This window comes from Erythrolamprus reginae, chromosome 5 (genome assembly GCF_031021105.1).
Source record: "Erythrolamprus reginae isolate rEryReg1 chromosome 5, rEryReg1.hap1, whole genome shotgun sequence".
Lineage (NCBI taxonomy): Eukaryota > Metazoa > Chordata > Lepidosauria > Squamata > Dipsadidae > Erythrolamprus > Erythrolamprus reginae.
Window position 1 is genome coordinate 52507619 of NC_091954.1, and position 25700 is coordinate 52533318.

Genomic DNA, 25700 nt, shown 5'->3' on the forward strand with positions numbered 1-25700 from the left:
TATCATACCTTCAAGATCATGGTTACTCCTAGCATTTCCATAATGGAGTTCAAAGGGCTGCCACAGAACCTCTTCTAATTTTATTTTAATATGTTCCAGAATGAGATTCTAAAAGCTTTTCTTGTAATAAGATTGGACCTCAGGACTTCCTTACAGAATAGAACCCTATTTTTAAACTTCTACATGAAGCTTCTGGGTAGTCTTCTGGGGGATGAAGCTTAGTCCCATGTGTATAATTTATAAAAATGCGGTTAGTATTGCTCCTTTTTAATTTAATGGCACCTTGAGGTTCCTAATTTCTGTCATTAGAAATAATTTGAACATTGCAGTTTATGTAAATGACTTGATGGATCACATTAAGAAATCCAATTCTGTGAAAATAGAAAATAAAAGGGGCAATAACTCAAATTAGCAGGAAGGTATCCCAAAAAGCCCTATTTGTGGGAAATCAGGAAAGAGACTCAGCCTGATCTCCTTAGAATGGCTTTTTCACAGGATCAGCATTTTTACTGAAAAGCAGTAACTTTTCGACTTAGCTCTCTGAAATAGAATAGAATTCTTTATTGGCCAAGTGTGATTGGACACACAAGGCATTTGTCTTTGGTGCATATACTCTCAGTGTGCATAAAAGAAAATACAGTATACATTTTGCCCAAGCAGGGGGTTGGACTAGAAGACCTCCAAGGTCCTTTCCAACTCTTCTTCTTCTTCTTGTTATTTCCAGGGCAAAAGCTAAATTCACTATGTAGAAAGTAACAAGAAAACTCCCTCTGAATATGAAGATAAAATTCAGAGCTTGCACCATTCTCTTCCTCTCCTTCCGTCTTCGCCTTTTGATTTAGGCTTCGCTCCTGGTGACAGCCTGAAGTTCCCGCACATGCGCACACTTCACTCGTGTGGGGTAGGGGTTATTCCACAGAGACGCCGTCTAATCGGTTCTCTTCCGGGCACTTTCTTGCGTAAACGTCACGTGACGCCTTCCCTTTCCGGCCTCGCTTGCTGGCTGACTGGGCGCTCCTTAGGTCTCGTTGCCGCGTGAGGAAGAAGCCGTCGCCATCATGCCGGTCTACTTCCAGCGGCCCGAGAACGCCCTGAAGCGGGCGAACGGTGAGTGCGAAGCTCTGAAGCACTTCTATGAAGGGACAGGCCTCCTCCGTTTCTTTTTCGTCTTCGCCTCGCCTCCGGCCGGGCTTAATGACGAGGATTGAGGCCTAAACTGCCACCAGACCCATGGCCACTCCCCCGCTTCCTTGCTTGGGGAGCGCGAACTGCCGGTCATCGGTAGGAGCGGACGAGGCCATCTACCCCACGAAACATTTTAACGTAAATTAAGCCTTTTTTGTCCTTCAGGCATCGTTGCCGCTTGCCCTTTTAGCCGAAATTTGCATCGGGAACGTGGCCATGAGGACAAGAGGACATATTTTTTACCTCCTACATAAGTCGCAATAAAAGCCAAGCATGAACCACGGCTGTCTGAGGACTGCCACGTTGTGCTGGTCACACTTTAGTCAGGTCGATTTCCCCAATCCCCCCCTCCCCTTTCTTCGTTATAGACTGCAAGTTTCAACGGACGACCTATTAAAATATGCCCCCCCCCCGGAGATATTCACGACTCACGCTTCTGGGAGCCCCTAAAACTTTGTTCTTATTTTCTAGAAACTGATTTATATTAGAAAATATATTGAGCATGTTTCTTCCAGGTTTAGTTTTTGCCCGATTAAAAGTTACAAACACAGAAGGTACAAGTCTTCTTGTCTTTTCGTTATCTCTCATGTTTTGCGTCCAAAAAGTAATAACTGCTTAATATATGTAATTAAAATAAAACTCGTTAAGAGTTGCTATAAGGAACTGCTGACACATTGGGACTGAAGAACAATTCTTGGTTTCCAGCAGAAAAGCCAGTAGGGTGACCATCTGGAAATCTCAAGACTACTTCAAAGGGACAAATACTCAGTATTGATTGATTGATTGTACTGTTTCAAAACGTTCATATACTTAACTATCTTAAGAATTTATGTCCATCATATTTCCCCAACCCTCTTCTAAGTCTTCTGTATGTCAATCTGAAAATTCCAGTAAAACAATATATGGTGTTAATATATAGGGGTATAAACACTACTTTTAATGTATATTTTTAATTTAAGCACTTTTGCAAATTAAAGAACTGCTTGTAAAAATGTTTATCAAAATAAGTATCCATTGTAATTTAATGGAGTTATAGTTATTTGCCAAAATCTATTGTATATTTGTTAAACCAAAATTCAGTTTAGATTTTGAATTTCAGTTGAAAGAATTGGTAAAAAATAATGCCATAAATATGTTTCAGTGGTTCTCTTTCATATTACTCAGACCTTTTATCTACATTTTTCATTTTATTCAATTGTAAAAGATACATCATTTAGATATAACATGTTGCATCAATTTAGTATTACAAATTCTTGACTGCCATATTTTTTATCTTCAACATAATGTGAAATGTGTTGATGACAAGCCATAGTTGAAAAATGGTGAATATTATTTTACACATATGGTATATGCATACAGTATATAGGTATGGACAAATTTTGGCATTTGGATCTAAATCAAGGGCACCTTATTTTTATTTTTATCCTGTCATTATATTTTTATCAATAACCCAAGGCAGCAAATCTAATTCTCCTTCCTCCTATATTCTCTACTACTACAACAACAACAACCCTGTGAGGTGAGTTGGACTGAGAGTCACTGGCCAAAAATCGTATGGAAACTAACTAGAACAACAGTGCTGTTTGCCAAATATTTAATCATAGTTTGGCATTTCTGAATAGATGTTCAGAAATTTATAGGCTTGGAAAAATTGAACTTCACTTCTATCAATATACTAATGATATAACAGCATATAAATACTATTTGGAACAAGAGAGTTATAGAACAATATTTATTTATTTATTTGTTTGTTTATTTATTCGATTTTTATGCCGCCCTTCTCCTTAGACTCAGGGCAGCTTACAACATGTTAGCAAAAAGCACTTTTTAACAGAGCCAGCATATTGCCCCCACAATCCAGGTCCTCATTTTACCCACCTCGGAAGGATGGAAGGCTGAGTCAACTTGAGCTGGTGATGAGATTTGAACCGCTGACCTATAGATCTACAGTCAGCTTCATTGGCTTGCAGTACAGCACTCTACCTGCTGCGCCACCCCAGCTCTGTATTTGTTTTTCTTATTTGTTTAAGTAATACTTTAGACCATTTTTATAAAGAATTCAGTGTGCCTTATTCATGAGGAAATTCACCCAGTTTAATGTAATTTAATCATAGTACAAGTGCAAGGGTAAACCAATTTTACAATTCTTGTAGACTTTGCTCTTACTGAACATAATACTGCAACTTTACACAGGTTACACATACATTCAGTACAAATGGGTAAAACCTGATTAATATAACACTCTAAATTATGTTTGGATTCTGCTCTGAATTAAGAGATTAAAGGTAAAGGTTCCTCTTGCACATATGTGCTAGTTATTCCCGAATCTAGGGTGCAATGCTCATGTCTGTTTCAAAGCTGAAGAGCCAGCGCGGTCCAAAGATGTCTCCTTGGTCATGTGACTGGCATGACAAAATCCCAAAGGCACATGAAACGCTGTTACCTTCCCACCAAAGGTGGCTCCTATTATTCTACTTGCATTTTTACATGCTTTTGAACTGCTAGATTGGCAGAAACTGGGACAAGTAAAAGGAGCTCACTCCCTTATGCGGCGCTAGGGATTTGAACCGCCAAACTGCCGACTTTTCTGATCAACAAGCTTAGTGTCTTAGCCACTGAGTCACTGCATCCCTTTAAGGGAGTACAAGAACGTAAAAATGGAGGATTTGGAGTGGGCATTGTGAATTATCTGTATCCAGCCATTCTGTTTGTAACCCATATAATAGTTAGTATGCTGTGGAATTTACCCAATTTAGTGTGGTCTGATCAAAATATGGTTTAGTAGACATAATTTAGCATGCTATGAAAACTCTTCTAAAATGTCAGGCTTATAAATTGCAAATAATGAAATCTTAGAAATACGAAGGTTAACACAATCTTTGTACTTAACTAATGTAATTAGACAGCACTGGAATTCTGAAGGCTAGGAAATATACCTGGTCATTACGTTTAACTCATAACAGTAATCTATGTGTCCTATACATAATCTTTATTTTCTGAGGATTATTAAGGAGCATGCAGAGTGATCTTTGAGTTGTTAAAGATACACAGGCACAGGTGGGGGGACGTGGACTCCCAGCTGATAATCCAGAGATCTGAGTAATGGTTCAGTCATACAAGCCAGATACATTAAAGTGTATAAAATATTACTTACTTTGGCAAATATCTTAGTGAAGTTGAACTATCCTAGTCATATACAGTTAGATCAGTCAATAATTCTACATATACAATACTATAAGCCTTACTTGTTCAACTTAAACCAGCATTTAACACATACTATAGCAGTGATGGTGAACCTTTTTTTTCCTTGGGTGCTGAAAGCATGCACACATGCTATTATGCCTGCATGAGTGCCCACACTGATAATTCAATGCCTGGGGAGTGCGAAAACAGCTTCCCCCACCCCCCGGAGGCCCTCTGGAGGCTGGAAACTGACTGTTCCCCAACTTCTGGTGGGCCCAGTAGACTCATGTTTCGCCCTCCCCAGGCTCCAAAGGCTTCCCTGGGGCCCTCCTCCACCCTCACCCCCCCAGGCTCTCTGGAAGCCAAACACACACACACACACACACACACACACACGTTCCTCTTTGCGAGCCACACACATGTACATTGAAGCTGAGCTAGGAGAATAGCTCGCATGCCATCAGATAAGTCTCCACGTGTCACCTGTGGCACCTGTGCCATAGGCTCGTCATCGCTGTACTATAGCATTCACAGAGTAAATAACAGAAATAGCAAAGAGAGAGAATCATGCTTCTGACTCCCTCTTATGGCAATCCACAACACTAACTTAAAGCTATAGTGTTTCAATACATTTAAGCATATACTGTATTGCTAGTTTGTTTATATATTGCCAAACTCAACCAGTTATGTATATAGTACTAACAATTATTCCTGTTAAATTTTATTGAAGAAAAAACCTTCCCGTGTATGCATCTAAGCTAGTTTTCCCTATTAATATGATGTGTGTAGTGAACTGCAGGTCCCATTATGTTCAGACAACATGGCAAACAAGTTTGAATGGAGGTGAAATTATTTTTACACGTTCATCCATTTCTGATCCATTTCTGATCCATTTCTGATGCAACACTTAAAATACTGTTTGAAAATTCTGAGTGTAATAAATCAACATTCTTGGTATTCTGAGTAAGAAAAATATAAATTCATAGCAAATTTTGCTTCCCTGTTTTTCATTCTATGTATGCAAACATAGGAAACATGTTTGCTTACGCTTACTGCTACTTATTCAAGCTATACAAAAAAAGCTAACAGGTAACTTAATTTTAATTTTCGAGTCTTGTATGAAATAAAACAACAATTTAAATTCATTTTCCTCAACCATAGAAGCCCATAAAAATAAGATATAATTTTATCTACTTTAAAACAATTTATTGTTTTATTTACTTATTAAAACAACCAATATTGACAGCAAAATATATATTCTGATAGTTGATTAAAAGTTGTTTTTGTTTTCTAATTTATAAGCACCATACTATTTCTATATTTAGTAGTCTGCCAGTAACAGTCAATTTCAAATTCAAAATGCTAAGCTGATATTTTTTCTTTTTTTAATTAATAAAGTACAAAAAACTAAAAAGAATACCCAAAATTATAAAGTCGTAGGAAGCAAAAGGAACATGCAAGGCATATATGAAGAATAACACACATTGGAAGAGTGGGCTCACTTCCTCATACATGCCAACTCTTCCATCCGGTAGGGTAAAAAAGGAAGTACCGTACTATAATATACCTCTCATCCCCAAATTTTGCCGAGCATATCAAAAGGATAAAATTCACATGTTGCTTTCAGGGCCTCTCCCACTTGTAAAATTTATGGAGGACCCAAAAGTGCTTTTATTTGTATGTGGCAATATTTATCAATATTTACTTTCTCCCCTCTTCTGTAAAATTATATACAATTAACAATATTTAATTAACACAATAAAGCAATATTTAAACTTAAAAAAATAGAAATAAGAGGTAAAGAAAAGAAATGAAAAAATCACAAACAGAAGTAAAATACATTTTACATATATCATTAAGCTGGTTACTTACAACTAATTCTTATTTTTTATTAAAACTTGGTGCTGTTTTTAAGGCTTAATTTAATCATATCCAGATGAAACTCAAAAAATTAGAATATCGTGCAAAATCCATTTATTTCCATAATGCACCTTAAAAGGTGAAACGTATATGAGAGAGATTCATTACATGCAAGGCAAGATAGTTGAAACTATGATTTGTCATAATTGTTCTGATTAAGGGGTACAGCTCATGAAAACCCCAAATCTACCATCTCAGAAAATTAGATCAATAAAACAAGGATTGTACATAGAACAATATCAGAGCTCTATTAAGTATCAGCATGAATATATTTATTTATTAATTATTATTTGTATTTCTATGCTGCCCTTCTCTGTAGACTCGGGGTATCTTACAAAACGGGAATAATACAAAAAGAACATGCGAGAAACCGAAGATTAAAAATCTAAAATTAATCTAAAACCCCCAAATTATTAAAAAAAAAACCCCAGTCATTCACATTCATTCTGTTACACACAAACACACATATACACACACACATATATACACACACACATATGGCTGGAACAGAATACCCATGCTCAATGGCCCTAAGCCTGCTGACAGAGATGAAAGGCCAGATGTACAAATCTCTGGAGGGAGTTGATTCAAAAGGGTTGGGGCTGCCACAGAGAAGGCTCTACCCCTACGTCCCACCAGGATGTGACCTTGAGAAGGCCAACTCTCTGGGACCTGACCAGTCATTGGGATTCATGAGGCAGGAGACGGTCCCATAAGTAACCTGGTCCTAAGTCATATGGGTATTCAGTACTTGGTTCCTTTTGCAGCAATTACTGCCTTAATGCATGGAAGCTGTCAGCTTGTGGCACTGCTGAGGTGTTACGGAAAACAGGACGCTTCAATAACAGCCTTCAGCTCTTCTGCATTGTTCGGTCTTATATCTCACATCATTCTTTTGGCAATGCCCCATAGATTTTCTATGGGGTTCAGGTCGGGCGAGTTGGCTGGCCAATCAAGCACAGTAATCCTACCGTCATTGAACCAGGTTTTGGTGCTTTTAGCAGTGTGTGCAGGTGCCAGATCCTGCTGGAAAATTGAAGTCAGCATCCCCATAAAGCTCGGGTGCAGAAGGAAGCATGAAGTGCTCCAAAATCTCTCAGTAGAAAGCTGTGTTGACCCTGGATTTAATGAAATACAGTGGACCAACAACAGCAGATGACATGGCTCCCCAAATCAACACAGACTGTGGGAAACTTCACACTACACTTCAAGCATTTTGCTGTATGTGCCTCTCAATTCTTCGTTCGTACTCTGGGTTCTTGGTTTCCAAATGAGATGCAAACGTTTCCACAGTCTGTGTTGATTTGGGGAGCCATATCATAGCAGTTCATTCCTTTATAGCATTATTTTAAAAAAATACCTGAGTAATTTTCAATGGAATTGAGCATTAATCATTGTTGTTTTTTTCTAGAATTTCTTGAGGTTGGGAAGAAACAACCTGCTCTTGATGTTCTGTATGATGTTATGAAAAGTAAAAAACACCGAACATGGCAAAAGATCCACGAACCAATTATGCTAAAATACTTAGAATTGTGTGTAGACCTCCGGAAGAGCCACCTGGCAAAGGAAGGATTATATCAATACAAAAATATATGCCAGCAGGTAAAACTTCTAAAGTTTAATTACACTAATAATTGGAAAGTTCTTATTCTTATGCTTTGGAAAGTATATACCAGCATTTTAATAACAAATACATGTAGAGGTTCTGGAATATATATTTTTGGTAACTTATTACATTTGAGGACTAATTTGTTAGGACTCGTCTAGGTAGATATACTTAATATTATAATTGATTTCTGTTAATAGGCTTCTTTGGATCCTGAACAATTAAAAAAAGCTTTCATTGTCTTATTACTATATGAAGTTAATATATTTTATTCAAATTTGAATTTCCTACTTAGATTTTCCCTGATTAAGAAAAGCTACTTTAGCTCTTATGATTTTGATACAGGTGAATATTAAGTCCTTGGAAGATGTAGTACGAGCCTATTTAAAACTAGCAGAAGAGAAAACTGAAGCTGCTAAAGAAGAATCTCAACAGATGGTCCTAGATATAGAAGATCTTGATAATATTCAGACTCCAGAAAGGTAAAAGTTATGTTTACTTTTGATTACATTAATTTGGTTCATGTTAAATATATTTATTTTAAAATAATAATTGTGATCTGGTTCCTCTCATATGAAAGCCTTTACCAAACTGAACCTTTTCTGGATTAATCTGTGTGTCAGATTGTATTTTAGCATTTTAGTTTGGACTCATGGCAATTTTGCCTCTGTCCTCCCAAAAATTTGCTTTATAAGTCCTTCATACATGTGTTTCTGCACTGTAATTTTTTTAAATTACCGCTTGATCTGTTGTAACAGTAATAATAATGCGATAAAATATTCAACCATACAATATAAAATACTGTTTGTTTCTTAGTGTTCTCTTAAGTGCTGTAAGTGGGGAAGATACCCAAGATCGTACTGATCGGTTACTTTTGACTCCGTGGGTTAAGTTTCTGTGGGAATCATACAGGCAGTGTTTGGATCTTCTCAGAAACAATTCCAGAGTGGAGAGACTCTATCATGATATTGCCCAACAAGGTAACATTTAAACTTTTCATTATCTTTGTGTAATGTATATGTGATTGTTGGTCAGCATCTGATAGAACAACCTTTTCTTTTAAACAATGAATTATAATATTTTCCTGATAAATATTTTAATAGTGCAATTTAAAAGAAAAATCTAGCTTTTCATTAAGTGAAAATGTTCATTGTGAAGGAAATAATACTTTCCAGGTGATTGATGTCAGTACTATTTTTAGCATGTTCATAAGTGCTAAAATATAAATTTGGAATTTAATCTTGCAGCTTTCAAATTCTGTTTGCAATATACTCGTAAGGCTGAATTTCGTAAACTCTGTGACAACTTAAGAATGCATTTGGGTCAAATTCAGCGTCATCACAATCAAAGTACAGCAATCAACCTCAATAATCCAGAAAGTCAATCAATGCATTTGGAAACTAGGCTTGTACAATTGGACAGTGCTATCAGCATGGAGTTGTGGCAGGTATATACTTAATACAATATCAGAGCATTGTCATATTTCTTCATTTTCTGTCTTCATTTACTTTTAAATTCCATTTTATGCTTTGAGCCATTTTAGTGACCTATTGAAATTGATTTTATTATCCATTCCTGATCTACTTAATGATTAGAATTGATCTGAGACAAATTCAGGTGCCTGAGTAAGATATATATTCAGATTTAGCATGTGCAACGTCTCCTAAAGTAGATCCTGGAAATGGATTTGAGTCATTTTAATACAAGGGTTCTTTAAATTGCCCAAGGTGTAAATCAAGAAGACATGGTTTCTAAGGCAAAGGAAAAAGGCCGTGAAAGGAATGGGAGGAAAAGTTGGTGGAAATGTCTGTGCGTCTTATATAGCAAATGTTGCCAAAGCTCTCCCAGCCATGAGTCCCTACCCTTCGGCCTCTGCCTCCCAGCAATTGCCTCCTTGCAACAAAAAGGAAACAGCCTGGTCAGCTTCAGCACAGCCTGATTTAGCATGAGGAGTTGGATCTGCCTCCTGAAATACTCTCTGTCAGCTGTTCCAGACTGCAGAGATCGCCATCACCCATTGCTGCCATCTCCACCAATTGTCAGCTGCTGCCGCATATCGCAGCCTCTCCGCCCCATTTTTGACCTCCGTCTATCCAATTTTCAGCCATGTGCCTCATTTTCAACCTATTCTAGGCAGGGATTACTGCCACTATCTATCCCTGCTGCATCAAAAATGGGATGTGCGGAGGCTGGAAAAAGACATGTGGAGGCCGAAAATGGGTAGGGAGGCAGCAGCAATGGATGTTGGTGCTGCGCATTGGTGACCCCTCTGCCTGAAACAGCGAATAGGCAGTATTACGGGAGGCAGATCAAACCGCCAATCAGCTGCTTGTCCTAAATTAGGCTGTGCTGAAGCTGGCCAGGTTGTTTCCTCTTTGCTGCAAGGAAACAAATACTGTAGTGGGGAGCCAGAGGCAGATTTTTTTTCCCTCCTCAAAAGCTAGTGCGTCTTATAGTCCGGAATGTTTTATAGTCTTTCAAAATGTTACCTTTTTTACTAATCCTTTTTTCATATTTAGCTTCCACTTAGCACCTATAAAAACGTTAAATATTCCCAATTCTGTCTTAGTGATCCAGCTATTTTCCTTTCCAGGAGTTCTGCCTCAAAGCCTGGAGTTATTCTGAACTCTTAATTGATTTTTTTAAAATCCCACTTTTATTATTTTTACAAATGACTCAAGGTGGTAGACATCCAACACATCTTCCACCTTCTATTTTCCCCAAAATAACCCTGTGAGGTGAATTGGGCTGAGAGAGAATGATTAACCAATTGACCTTTGTGGTTGAGGTGGGATTAGAACTTATGATCTTCCTGTTTTCAGCCTGGTACTAACCACTAGAATAAACTAATTCTATACAAGTGAATACTGTGAGAAAGTGCAATATATTTCTCAATTTTAGGTTGATAATTCAGTGGTTAAGGCAATGATAGGGATGAATTAAATGCAAATTTGAGTGCTAAAATAAATGAATGTACAATTTATTTGTAAGGGAGGTTTAAAAAAAATACATGCTTAGATTCAAGTAGTAATAATAAATATGTATGTTAAGTAGGTATATTAGATTTCAGTGTGATATTCCTTAATTTGTAATTAATTAGTAATTTGACATATAGGTTTTTTTTCTTTTCAGGAAGCTTTTAAAGCTGTGGAAGATATACATGGGCTATTTTCTTTATCCAAAAAGCCACCAAAGCCCCAGCTGATGGCAAATTATTACCACAAAGTTTCTACTGTATTTTGGAAATCAGGAAATGCACTCTTTCATGCATCTACACTTCATCGTCTTTATCATCTTTCAAGAGAAATGCGAAAAAATCTCACACAAGAGGAAATGCAGAGGTGGGAAAAATCCATGGCTTGGAATAATTTTGCTTTTGAAAATCATTAATAGCAGTTTTAAATGTAGCTATATCCAATATTATTTCAGTGGACTTTATAAAACAACAATGGAATTTTTCCTGCTCTGTTCCTTGCATATGCCTAATGTTGCTCAGGAAGATCCAAAAAGATAGGGTGTATGGCTGGAGGAGAGAAGTAAATAGATTGTTGGCATAATGAGTGCACTGTTTTAGCTAAAGAAGTATAGAGGTAGGAGAGTGGAAGACACTTTCTTAACTGTTTAAATGTAAACAATAGGATTCCTATCCCAAATTATCTTATTTCTCTCTTTTTGTCTGCAGGATGTCAACAAGAGTGCTTTTGGCTACTCTGTCAATTCCAATAACTCCTGAACGAACTGATATTGCTCGGCTTTTGGACATGGATGGAATAATTGTTGAAAAGCAACGCCGACTGGCAACATTGTTAGGACTTCAGGCTCCACCTACTCGAATTTCTCTTATTAATGATATGGTAAGTACGTTCTATAAACATGTTTATGTTGCTAGTTTATGTTATGCAGGCTTTATTTTCAGCAAGTGACATTTTAGCCCTTAATTTATTTATAAATTAGAATATGCTTAATATTGATACTGGTGTATTGCAATCTTTAGTATTAAAATGTGCCTACATGTGTATGAAATCCCATCTGAGAACAGTTATTGATGTTAAACAATTGTTTTTAATTCATGTTTCATAGGTGAGATTTAATGTAGTTCAATATGTTGTCCCAGAGGTAAAAGAGCTTTATAACTGGCTTGAAGTAGATTTTCATCCACTGAAATTATGTGGCCGTGTATGCAAGGTAAGATTTTTGAGACAGATGCAAGTTATGGTTTATAGTAAATGAGATTTTTTAAGTTGAACTGTGCAAAAAAAGTGTTAAATCTTGATTATGTGTTTTTTTTTCTTATTTAACTTACACAGCTTCCCATCTCATAATAGTGAAGCTTAGCTAAGTCCCATATTGATCCTATAAATAGTGAAGCTTAGCTAAGTTCCATATTGATAGGAGATTTTCTTTTTAAAAGCTTGTAAATGAAGCAGTCTTTTTTGTTGCCAATTCTTCAATATGTTTTCATTCTAAGAAATTACCTTATTTAAAATTATACATAGCATTCAAAAGTATTTCTTTTTTAGGCATGTTCCTATGTATTACTGAGAGAGCATTTGTAGCATATCAAGTGAGAAGCAAGTGTGTATCATTTGTGCTCTCCCCCTCCCTGTCTGTATGTGTGTGTGTATGAGAGAGAGATAGGGAATGATACATGTATTTGCATGAATGATAACCTGGCCAAGATTTACAGATTTTTCACTTTTGTAATATGAGTGCATTATTGGAAAGAAATAGTTTGAACAATCTCGTGAGAAAAATGTAACTGTCTAAATCAACCCTACTGCCATTTACTGATGCATTGGTTCTGTGCAGGTTTTAAACTGGGTAAGAGACCAATCTGAGAAAGAGCCAGAATTGCAATTATATATTCCTCATCTGCAAAACAATACAATCCTTAGACTACTTCAGCAGGTATGGTTGTGAAACAATACTTTTGAAATAATGAATTGTAATTGTTTTTCACTATGTATCTTCAATATATCATATTATTAATTTATATATCTGAATGCATTAAAGGTCTTTTGATTCTAAAGCACATATCATTGACCTGCTTTCTTTGCACTGGTAAGCAGTGTTATTTCTGGTGTGCTAAAGGGAGATTGTGAAGGCTAATTAGCGGCTTTGCTTCATTTAGAATTGCTGCCAGTCTCCTTCATACATGGTTGCTGCTCAAAATAATGAAGTTTAAAAAAAAAATAAATGGCAATTGCTAATGTCAAGTATTATTTATATTTGAATAATTATTGTTGATCTTTACGTTCTTAAAGTTAGTTGAGTTCTTTAAAAATTTTAAGTGTTAGGAAACTATTGGAAACTTCTTTATTGGAAAGAGATGAATATTTCTGTATTTTTGCAGGTGGCTCAAATTTATCAAAGCATTGAATTTTCTCGCTTGACTACTTTGGTTCCTTTTGTGGATGCTTTCCAACTAGAACGTGCCATTGTTGATGCAGCCAGACACTGTGATTTACAAGTGAGTGATATGGACAAGAGTCAGATATTGGTGCATATTTGTTTTTCTTTAAATCTGAATTTTTCATTATTAAAAACAAAAAGTAGCGGGTATTATATCTTACTGTCAGCCCTCCCATTAAACCAGACAGGAAATGTAAATGGATGAGCTAATTCTATTTCACTGTAAGGCTACATTAACATAATCTTGAAAGTCTGAAAATACAAGTTTCCTCCCACCACTCCCAGTTACCTGGTCAATTAGGGTAGATCTTTCCCAAATTTCTTCCTCTGACCTTAAACAATTGAGATTCATCAAGATCATTCTCATATACCTTTATACTTATGAAACCCAAACAAGCAGCTTCAGTATATTTTGCTTAAATGGAAGAAATTATAAAGTAAAAGTCCATCACTCTGAATTACTTTCTGCATACTAAAGTAGTGAAAAATCTAAATGAGTATATTCCCGAACTACTGATATTTAGAAGTATAAATGAACACAATCACAATATCTTACTGAATAAGCTTTATTTATTTATAACTCCTTATTTCTGGCAGCATATTTAGAAAGTTGAGCTGCAATGTTTAAGCTGTAATTCTGTGTTTATTTATGGTGTACTCATTCAATGGAACTCAGTCAATTATTACTGAATGTACATGCATAGCATCCTGTTAGTTGGTTAAATAGACACTAAACTTGCCAAAAATGTGTTTGTTGGAGAAGGTAGAACAGTGATGGCGTGCCTTTTTGGAACAGAGTTCCCAAACTGGAAGGCGTGCACGTACCAGAGCACCAGAAACCTGACAATCAGTTGGTTGGCGTGGATGCACACGTCGGAAAACCAATGACCAGCTGGCTGAGCTAGGGTGATGGTGCATGTGCCTACAGGGAGAGCTCTGCATGTCACCTCTGGCATGGGTGCCATAGGCTTGCTATCATGGAGGTAGAATGTTTTATTTTAGATGTGTTGCAGGTATGTATCATTTAAAAGCAGAATACAATTTTATTTTAAAATTAGGTTTTGGGTGACAAAAAAAATAGAACATAACTTATTGTTGTTTAAATAATATGTCAATGTATTAGCTGTTTTTTAAATGAATTATTAGCATTCTAAGAGCAGTAATATAGCAATTGCAATAGCACTTAGATTTATATACAGCTTCACGGTGCTTTTACAGCTCTCTCTAAGCAGTTTACAGTTTTTGATTTACTGATTTTTATTGATTTTACTTTTTTAAAGGTTCGCATTGATCATACCACCCGAACATTAAGTTTTGGGTCCGATTTAAACTATTGTACCCGAGAAGACGCTCCTCTTGGACCTCAGCTGCAGAGCATGCCCTCTGAGCAGATTAGGAACCAGCTGACCGCCATGTCATCTGCACTTGCAAAGGCTCTAGAATTTATTAAGCCACCTCATATATTGGTAAATCGTAGCTTTTGGTCTACTTTTTTAAAGTATTGTGTACCTTAGGGAAGGTTTTGTGTGCTCAATTATGATTAGAGTGCTTTTCCCCCCTTCTGATTCACATTTCTTGTTTGTCTATTAAAAACAAAGAGTTCTTCCCATGATTCTAGTCCCAATGGCTAAAACTTACACATGGGACATAAAAAGGAGATGAAATGGATTGTTTTACGATTTTTAGATGCTAATATCTGCTTAATCATGATAAAATAACCTTTATTGTCATTTTTTTTACTGTGAACACACTGGCACACATTAAAAATGAAATTCTGTTGCTCTCTTTCAAAAAAACATACACGCATGTGCACACACAGAGACATATACAGTATATTTGTATATATACATATTAATCATTGTCCATTTTGAATACATAACAGAAAGGGAAAAATTGAGTTCATAAGGTCGATACTATATTGAACAATCAGTTCTACTTTGGACACCATGAAACCTCCTCCCAGAAGCTAACAAGGAAAACAGGTCATGGAGAGGATGTGTAGCGTCCCTGACAATACTGCGGACCCTGATCAAGCAGTTCTTATATGATATGCACTGGATAGAAGAGAGTGAACTGCCGATAATCTTTTGGTCAATGAAACTGCCAATTGAATCAATTGAGAAGAGTTATATTTCAGTAGAGGGTGGTGGCTGCCTTAGTAAACCTGAGGACAGACCTCATTGTACTTTCAGAATTCAGGCCTGTCATAATAGGCCAACATAAAGATCAAAGGGTCAGTGAAATTTTGCATTCTTACGCTTTGGGTTACAATTACAATAGGGACCTGGATTGCCATTGCTAAGCAATGCGGTTACAAAGAGTGGTGTCATGTGACTACAGAATGTAGCAACATCAGCTCCAAGCAGCCCCAAGCAGATCTGGTTGCCATTGTAACCCCAAAATGTATGAGGAAAACTGAATTATACCACTTGTAAGTCAGTGATAAAGAATGACAAAGAGTGAAGTTATTTTCTATTCTATTCTATTAGCTATTCTATTTCAGGCAATAAAATACTCGGGGCCTTCTTGAATGGGAGAAGGAGGAGGGAGGAATGTAGAAGAGTAATGATCCAGAGCAGGGGTTGTCAAACTGGTGGCCTGTGGCTAGATAAATCACGCGCAGACCATGCCCACCTCAGCTCTCTGGGGAAAAGGTTGCCAAATGTTATGTGATGGCAAGGTGATATGGCGAGTTTCACATCCATGATCTAGAGCAACTGCAGGTAGTCCTTGACTTGCAATTATTTGTTTAGTGATCTTTCAAAGTTGCCATGGTACTGAAAAAGTGACTTACAAACTTACAACCATTGCAACATTCAGAGTTCTTAAAAATGTAATTTGTGGAGTTAACTCTAAAAGAATCAAGAAATACACAATAGAGAAGAGTTAATTCTTGTTGGTCTACTAATCAATGTGTTCAGTAAAATATATCATGAGTGACTAATATTTATTTGTATATTTTAATGAATTACATAAAAGCTTTCAGTTAGGTTTTTGCTTTGACAGGAGTATTTGGAATTGTGACAATTTTTTCTCAGGACTTTTTGCAAATGGTTGCAATAGTTGGCTCACAGCTGTTTTAGATTTCCATTTTACTGGAATTCTATCATCCACTTTCTACAGCATATTCTTTACACACTACTGTTTAACTGTTGTTTTTCTAGCAGTTGGGCATATTTCCAAACAAAGCTGTTTCCTTTGACTAAAACCTCTGAATATTAATTTTTATTTGAAAAAAATATGATGGCATTCTAATTGAAATTTCTAAGCAGCAAGTTTTAGAGAAAGTGATTTAATTTTTTTTATAACATGATATGGATATATGTTTTTTTCATTTCCAAATGATTGACAATTTGTGATTTCAGTTATTTATTGGAAGGCAGATCATTGAATGATATTGCTCTAAATATCTCTTTAAAATTAAAATCAGCAGCTGTAATGACAACATGAAGATGGCATCAGTAGTTTTTATTTATTTATTATACCTCTGCCTTTTTACTTAGGAAAACCATGACTTTCAAGAATGTAAACAAAAATATAAAACACAATATTTAAATCAATCCAGTTAAAATCAGTGAATAGCTAATGCTGAGTAGAAAGAGATGCATTTTTGCCCTTTTTCTAAAAGTGGGAGCTACACGTACCTTCCTAGAGAGAGCATTCCATAGCTCCAACAGCCTTTTCCCATTGCTCAAATTATAGCAACAAAATCTTCAAAATCTCCTTTTCTGCTGATATAAATAAATAATATTATTCTGAATTTTGGTAATGTATATTCTCTCTTGTAGCATTTGAATCTCAAAAATCATTTCTTGTTATGTTGTTTAACCTTTATTCAGCTAGAAAAGGAAGAACAACATCAACTGGCAGTTACAGCTTACTTAAAAAATTCAAAGAAAGAACATCAGCGTATCCTTGCTCGCAGGCAAACTATTGAAGAAAGAAAGGAACGTCTTGAGAGTTTGAACATTCAGCGTGAAAAAGAAGAGCTGGAGCAGCGTGAAGCTGAACTCCAAAAAGTTCGCAAAGCTGAAGAAGAGAGACTGCGCCAGGAGGCAAAGGAGCGTGAAAAAGAGCGTATTCTGCAGGAACATGAACAGATTAAAAAGAAAACTGTTCGTGAACGTTTGGAGCAGATTAAGAAGACAGAACTGGGAGCCAAGGCCTTCAAAGATATTGATATTGAGGTAAGGGGGGTTATTTCTGTGTGGTAATGAGTTAATTTTTAATTTATGCCCTAGGCACATGAACCAAAAAAGGTTCGCCACCACTGGTCTATGCCATGCTGCCTGAAATCACTCAGGAATAAAAGCATTGCAACTCAAAGCAAATTTTCTATTCCCACTCTGCTAAAATGAAGATGATCTAGCAACTTCAGAGTTTGGGATTTCAGATCTGTGCTATTCCAGCATTTATTCCTGATTCTTCCTAAACTGTGCATTCCCAGTTAAACTACTCACTGGCTTGTCTTCCATCTTGTCTGGATTAGGTTTCCTAATTTTAATTGTTTTCCCCAATTTAACTTAAATTACTACATTCTATGATATTAAAATAATCGATGTGTATTAAAGGTTTAAGGACAAAAAGAGTAAATGTACAGGAAGTACAGCATATTTAAACTGCAGAAATATTTTCATCACCTGTAGAAATATTTTGTTTTAATAATTATTATCTGTAGGATCTTGAAGAATTGGATCCGGACTTCATTATGGCAAAACAGGTTGAACAGCTTGAAAAAGAAAAGAAGGAATTACAAGAGCGTCTGAAGAATCAGGAGAAAAAGGTAAAAGAAAAGCCAATGTGGATGTAGGCAGAAAACAACAGCACTTACAAATGAACTGAAAACGTTTTTGTTTTCTCGACTTTTAAGAGAATAAACTAACTTTTTTTAAAAATCTAGATTGACTATTTTGAAAGAGCAAAACGTTTAGAAGAAATCCCACTGATTAAGACTGCCTATGAAGAACAAAGAATCAGAGATATGGATCTTTGGGAACAGCAAGAAGAGGAAAGGGTAAGATTTTGTAGAATTTATTCCTTAATGAGAAGCAATTCTTGGTAGCAACATTATTTTTCTAGTAAACTTTCAATTCAGGTTAATTTGCTTGTCCACTAGCAACACTGTTTTAAGTACAGTGGTCCCTCGATCATCGCGACGGTTCCGTTCCAGGACCCCTTGCGATGATCGATTTTTCGCGAAGTAGCGGTGCGGAAGTAAAAATACCATCTGCGCATGCGCAGATGGTGTTTTTACTTCCACCGCCGCCCGCCCTTCGCCCGCCCACCCCGTTGCTCGCGCCTGGGGTTTCCCCGCGTGCCGCCCGCCCGCCCACGCCGTTGCTGGGGCCGCTTCCCAGTTGGGAAGCGGAGCTGGGGTTTCCCCAAGCGCGCGCGCACCGCCCGCCCGCCCACGCCGTTGCTGGGGCCGCTTCCCAGCTGGGAAGCGGAGCTGGGGTGTCCCCGCGCGTGCCGCCCGCCCGCCCACGCCGTTGCTCGCGACGCCGCTGGGGTCTTACCGGGGCAAGAGGGGGAAGACCCAGGGAAGCCGCCCAGCAGCTTATCTGCCCGGCGGGAAACTCCACCATCTATGCATGCGTGGCCATAGAAAAAAAGGCACGCATGCGCAGAAGGTGTTGTTTACTTCCGGGTTGAAAACTCGCGTTATAGCGTTTAGCGAAACTCGAGATCGCGAAACTCGAGGGATCACTGTATTGGAAAATTCCAGTCTTGAAATTTGTCACCAGGGAATGCATGTCTTCCTGCAGAATAAATTATGCAAGCTATAAGTTAAATTTACATAATTACTGTAAAGTTTCTCCAATTGTATAATGGCTAAAATTATGTACTTCATGCAAAACGATGAGTACATATACATATAGTCCTTGACTTAGGATCATAATTAGGACATAATTGGGAACATGGCTATGCAATGTAGTTAAATTTGCTGATTTTATCATTTTTTTACTGCATTCATTAAGCAAATCCCCTCATTGACTTTTCTTGTTAGAAGCCCCCTGGGAAAGTCACAATTTGCAAATTGCAATCACGGGACCCAGGATTTTGCAACTGTTGTAAATACATGCTAGTTGCTAAGGGCCTGTATTTTGATCATGTGATCCTGGAGTGACTGCAATGATCATAAAGTGGAGTAGTTGTAAATCATTTTTATAGTGCCATCATAACTTTGAATGATTGTTAAAGAAATAGTCATAAGTCAAAGATTACATATAACAGGGTCCTTAAAGTTTTCTTCAATGTGAAATTTAAGTCTGCTAAATTTTAGACACTGGAACCTGAACATCATATACAACAGTATATTGAATTGATTTCATTTGACTTTGAATGTTTTGCAGATCACCACCATGCAACAGGAACGTGAAAAAGCTCTTGAGCATAAGAATAGGATGTCACGGATGATAGAAGATAGTGATTTGTTTACAACTAGGCTCAAGACTGCAAGGAGATCAGTTTATGAGGTACATTAAATTTTTTGCTAAGTTTTGAGTCTAAGGAGAAGGACGACATAATTGAATAAATAAATAAGTGTAATCCTACATATGGGATCTTTTAGAATGGGCAGGCAGTATCTTAAAAAATCAGTACAATGTTTGACATTTAGGGCATTAGCTCAGCAAAAATTATCTAGGGTTGCCTCTAACATTCCCTGTTTGTATTTTTTGATTTGAGTATTTGTATGTCTGATAAATGTACAAATGTTAGGGAAAAAAACACTCAGTTACCTTGAGGTAAGATAGGTGAGCAATAAATAATACACAAATGAATGAATCTGAATTTCGGCATGAGAAGAATTTTGCCTTGATTGGATTAAATATAAGTTAAAACAATGGGTTTTGAACAGACTTTCAAAATTCTCTTATTAGTACTACATTCTATGTAGTACTGTGTTTTCCCCAAAATAAGACCCTGTCTTATATTTTTTTGAAGTCTGAAATAAGCTCTTCGCCTTATTACTATGCACTCAAAAGCCTGAATGGGCTCATTATCAGGGGATGTCTTTTGGGGAAAACGGTATAATTTCTTTTGACCTTGTTCACCTTTAAAGGTTAACAGAATGGTTCCTCAATTTAATTTCCCATCCTGCAAATGTGACACTGCTCCTTGGGAATGTGGCAATGGCTTGGAAAGCTACGTTGAGTTCTTGAGTCGTACCACTTACATTTGAAATCTATCTCATATACTATCATGCAACAAAAAATATGAATATTATTTATAAAATCGGCATGATTTTACTTTGCATGGACAGTTCATAGAGTCCTCGGAGAGGGGCGGCATACAAATCCAGTTAATAAAATAATAATAAAATAAAATAAATATTTACCTACATTTTGTTGCCTGTTACTCCACATCTTCATATTGTTACAAGAATGTAAACAGCACTTGTTTTCTTGTATGGCTTTGTATAATTAGTTCTCCAAGTGGATGGAATCCCAGTGTGTTTTTATCACCGTCTGCAAAGCTAGAAAGTAATTTGGCATATATCCATATTTGACCTTCTGTATGCTACTTGTACTGTTTCTGTAGTTCCAGATTAAATATTGTTGTTTCAGGAAAAACTTAAACAATTTGAAGAAAAGTTAGCAGAGGAAAGATGTAATCGTTTAGAAGAACGTAAGAGAGAACGCAAAGAAAACAGACGCATTACTTACTATCGTGACAAAGAGGAGGAAGAACAAAGATTGGAAGAAGAGAAGATGCTTAAAGGTAAATGCTGAAAGGTTCTTCCTAAAATAATACACTTTCCTCATCTTTCTATTTATACAGATCTTATATTTCTTAATAGTAAATTTGCTTAATTTTTTTGATAGATGTGTGTCATGGCCGCTACTAGAAGTTGACATTTGTTCAGGGTATCTCACAAATCAAAATAGAGGTAGTCTTTGCTTCACTACCATTTGTTTAGTGCCTGTTCAAAGTTATAATAGCGCTTAAAAAGTGACTTACAACCAGTCCTCATACTTATGATCCTTGTAGAGTTCCCGCAGCCACATAATTGTTATATGGATTCTTGCCGACCATTGCATGTTTACAATGGTCACCCTGTCTGTTATCATGTAAACTTCATCTGTAAGTCAGATATGCTTAACTCAGTGCCTGCCATTTCTAATCATAGTTAGCCCATTTGTAAGTGTGAGTTTTGACTTACATTCAAATTTGAATTAAAGACAGCTACAAATGGAACTTTTCCTTTACCTGGGCACTGTCTATTTACTCAAATGTTCTTACTGAATTGCTTATATCGGGGAAATATGTATCTAAAATTGCTATAGTAGGAAAGGTTCCATTAAAACATTTATTAGGGTAATTTGTAGATAGCAAATATTTTCTTGCATGTTTTCTTTTTTTGAAGCTACAGAACAAAAAATGAATTAACGGATTATATTTAGATTGAGCAACACATTCTTAACTATTATTTACAAAATTGAATTTATTAAAGCTAACTTCCAAGCTGTGTAAGCGTGATGGGAAGTTGCTTTATTATTTTTTATGATTGTGTGGACAGAACAAGAAGAGAAAGAACGTGTTGAACGTGAAAAACGTGAACAAGAAATGCGTGAATATCAGGAACGTGTTAAAAAACTAGAAGAGGTAGAAAGAAAGAAACGTCAAAGGGAATTAGAAATTGAAGAACGGGAACGTCGTCGTGAAGAGGACAGGCGTAATCTTGATGATCCACTTTCACGGAAGGTAAATAATTCTAATGAACTGGATTTTTCTGGAAAGCATATATTTATATACAATATATTTCCAGTTCAAATATTCTCATTAGAAATCATTTTAAGATATGGCTGCTATACCATTTACTTTACAAATGTATTGATACAATATAAATTTATGCAAGGATTATTCAAAATAATATCAGATATTGTTCTGTTGTTGATTTTAAACATTCAGTACATTGATACTTTGACTTTGTGTCAAGGTTCCAATTGACATCCCAAGCAAATCAGAACTCCGAAGACACTTGTTTCCTCAAAGAACTTCTTTATTGGCACGCTTGGTGGAAAACCAACTCTGAAACTTTCCTGTGGTTTTAGCATAATTAAACCAGCACTAACCCATTCCCCTTGTGTCACTGGTCATTTTGGCCAATTAGGTTAATTGACAGGCTCCTCAGGCACTCATCTCCTCCCATCACCTAGGAGATTATCTTGGTTCTCACGAGAAAGACCTATGTCTGTGATGGTGAACCTGTGGCACACATGCCACTAGTGGTGTGTGGAGCCATATTGATGGGCATGCAAGCTCAGGTTCAGCATGCCTGCCAGCTGATTTTCAGGCCTTCTGGGCCCACTGCGAGTCCAGAAACGGGCTGTTTCAAGTGTCCAAAGGAGGTGGGGAAGGCCTGTTTTTTAACTCTCCCCAAGTTCCAAAGCCTTTCCCAACCCGAAATGGGCCATTTCTGGCATCCCGAGGCCTCTGGAGGGGGGAGGTTGTTTTTGCCCTCCTTAGGCTCCTAGAAAGGCTTTGAAGCTTGGGGAGAGAGAAAAATGGGCGTGTCATAGCATGCCGTGAATGGAAGTGGGGAGTCACATGTGTATGCCCCCTGTGCCCCCCCTTTGGCACACACACCAAAAAAAGGTTCGCCATCACTAGATCGTGTCTAGCAAGGCATCCCAACCTCCCTTCTGTAGGGTGTGGCAACGATGAACCAGGAAAATGACTTCTTCCAGGTTTAGTTCGTCTGTGACACTTTGCTTATCAGAAATTGGGAAGTTTGCAAATGGCAACCTTGACTGTGAGATGCTGTGACTGTCATAAATGTGTGATGGTAGCCAAGCATCAGAGTTGTGATTAACAATCACAAAGGCACTGTGATTTTTATTAGGATCAGTTATGTTAATTTTTTTCAGTGTGGTGTTGGCAATGTAATTAGATAACTCTAATAAAATATTGGCAAGTCAATAAAATATTCCAGATGAAAGAATTGGTAGATTTATAATATTTTAAACATTATTTATTTTACTGTAACAAAGTCGGAAGTCAATGTTTCCCTCCCCCCACGCCATTTTTCCTCACTTCACTTCCTCCTTTCTCCTTCCCCCTCACTGTCTTTATATTTACTTTTGCATTTTATAACACTCTACAACTTACTAAAAAAAGAAGAAAAGAACATTTTAAATGTTAAAAAATAAAAGATTGTATTGAAAAGTTGGAAAAGATACTTCCATTTTAAAAAAGCAAGTTCAGAGTAAATTGGCTGATTTGGATTTTTAAGAAAATGTTTTCAATGGCATCACATGGAGCCCATTCAGAAAGTAGCTTCTCCTGCTGAAACCAAACTATTTTTTTCACCAAAAAAATCATTTTTATAATACATCAGTTCTTATTCTTCATTTTCTAATCTGAATCTTTGTTTCATTTGAAATGCCTTATAGAAATGATGATTTCTCTTATTTACATTTTGTACCATTTCAGAAATGAATTTCAAATGTCATTCATATTACTGAGAGATAAGTATGCCATGGGGAACTACTATTCTCTGTTGCCCCTTTCCATTTCTCTTTTGTTAAGTAGTAATAATTGTGATCCCACATTAAGTGAACTATCATTATCCCTGTTGAACATGTATGTTTATCCAGTGGTTTTTCAAGAAAACTGGAACAATGTAGAACTGAATAACCAGTTCAGCTCTGTGGAATGAGTTACTTTTTGGAGTCTTCTGCTTAAGAAAGATTTAAAAAAATATTTCTAGAAAGGGGATGATAGAGAATGCCTCCCTCTACTATTATCTTGAAACACAACCACTCTTTGCTTCCTTAGGTGGGCTTCATACTTCAGTGATGAAGTCCTTGATAGAAAATTGATTGTCCGGCTATATCAAACCCATTAGAAGCAGATTGTGTTTCTGAAACCATTGATAGGTTCTGTGATTTTTTTTAAAAAATGTGATAATTGAAATTAAAATATGAAGGATTCCTCATCATGTTGCTACTATCCTAAGGTTGCTTTTTATTGTGTTTTAAATGTAGGAATCACGCTGGGGTGATAGAGAAGGTGAGAGTACTTGGAGAAGAACTACTGAACAGGAATCGGAATGGAGACGTCCCCCAGAAAGGTAACATATAGAATAATAGTTAAGCAAACTATAATAGGTTAACGTTTCTTTTCTTATTCTGATAACCTTCAGCTTCAACCACAACAACATAAGAGCACACAGCAGATTCAAACATAATATTAACCGCTCCAAACCTGACTGTAAAAAATACAACTTTAGTAATCGAGTTGTCAAAGCGTGCAACTTATTACCGGACTCCGTAGTGTCATCCCCTAACCCCCAACATTTTACCCTTAGACTATCCACGGTTGACCTCTCCAGATTCCTAAGAGGTCAGTAAGGGGTGTGCATAAGTGCACTAGTGTGCCTTCTGTCCCCTGTTCTATTTTATCTCCTATATCTCCTATATCTTTTCTTCTATTCCTAAATCCTTTCTCTATTCTTTCATTGATATACAGTGATACTCCGTCTTACAAACACCTCGTCTTACAAACTTCGAGATACAAACCCGGGGTTTAAGATTTTTTTGCCTCTTCTTACAAACTATTTTCACCTTACAAAACCACCGCCGCCATTGGGATGCCCTGCCTCCGGACTTCCGTTGCCAGCGAAGCACCTGTTTTTGCGCTGCTGGGATTCCACTGAGGCTCCCCTCCATGGGAAACCCCGCCTCTGGACTTCCATGGTTTTATGATTTTGCAGGGGAATCCCAGCAGGGGAATCCCAGCAGGGCAAAAATGGGTGCTTCGCTGGCAACGGAAGTCCGGACGTGGGGATTCCCAGCAAGGGGAACCTCAGTGAAATCGCAGCATCGCAAAAACACAGAGGTCTGGAGGTGGGGTTTCGAAGACTTTGGTGTTTTTGCGATGCTGAGATTTCACTGATGCTCCCTTCACTGGAAAACCCTACCTCCAGACTTCCGTTGCCAGTGAAGCGCTTGTTTTTGCGATGCTGGGATTCCCCTGCAGCATCACAAAAACACAGAAGTCCGGAGGTGGGGTTTCCTATGGAGGGGAACCTCAGAGAAATCCCAGCAGTACAAAAACGGGCGCTTTGGCTGGCAAAAGGGGTGAATTTTGGGCTTGCACGCATTAATCGCTTTTCCATTGATTCCTATGGGAGACATTGTTTTATCTTACAAACTTTTCATCTTAAGAACCTTGTCCCGGAACCAATTAAGTTTGTAAGACAAGGTATCACTGTATTTTATTCCTATATCTTCTCTTCTATTCTTTCTCTGATATATTTTATTACGAGTATATCCTCTATAACCTTCATTGTGTATTGGACAAAATAAATAAATAAATAAATAAATAAATAAATAAACCTGTGCAAGAATGTATAATGTCATCCAAAGAACATTGACTGGATATGGAA

General features: G+C 37.1%; 1 protein-coding gene and 1 non-coding gene across 2 annotated transcripts in view; both read left to right on the top strand.

The window, feature by feature from the left end:
* The first annotated feature begins 904 nt into the window (after positions 1 to 904).
* EIF3A (eukaryotic translation initiation factor 3 subunit A) overlaps positions 905 to 25700 on the top strand; it is a 42025-nt gene continuing 17229 nt past the window's right edge. Inside the window, exons 1-18 of the mRNA XM_070752610.1 lie at positions 905 to 1107; positions 7700 to 7890; positions 8240 to 8376; positions 8711 to 8874; positions 9142 to 9341; positions 11027 to 11235; positions 11577 to 11748; positions 11975 to 12079; positions 12704 to 12802; positions 13248 to 13364; positions 14587 to 14772; positions 17146 to 17493; positions 17985 to 18089; positions 18207 to 18320; positions 19660 to 19782; positions 20875 to 21028; positions 21828 to 22012; positions 24298 to 24383. Coding sequence (XP_070608711.1) covers positions 1059 to 1107; positions 7700 to 7890; positions 8240 to 8376; positions 8711 to 8874; positions 9142 to 9341; positions 11027 to 11235; positions 11577 to 11748; positions 11975 to 12079; positions 12704 to 12802; positions 13248 to 13364; positions 14587 to 14772; positions 17146 to 17493; positions 17985 to 18089; positions 18207 to 18320; positions 19660 to 19782; positions 20875 to 21028; positions 21828 to 22012; positions 24298 to 24383 — 2744 coding nt within the window. The 5' untranslated portion in view covers positions 905 to 1058. The remainder of the gene's footprint in view (positions 1108 to 7699; positions 7891 to 8239; positions 8377 to 8710; positions 8875 to 9141; positions 9342 to 11026; positions 11236 to 11576; positions 11749 to 11974; positions 12080 to 12703; positions 12803 to 13247; positions 13365 to 14586; positions 14773 to 17145; positions 17494 to 17984; positions 18090 to 18206; positions 18321 to 19659; positions 19783 to 20874; positions 21029 to 21827; positions 22013 to 24297; positions 24384 to 25700) is intronic.
* LOC139168655 (small nucleolar RNA SNORA19) lies at positions 12922 to 13053 on the top strand. The gene has a single exon (XR_011559326.1). It is a non-coding gene; the product is annotated as a small nucleolar RNA SNORA19 (small nucleolar RNA).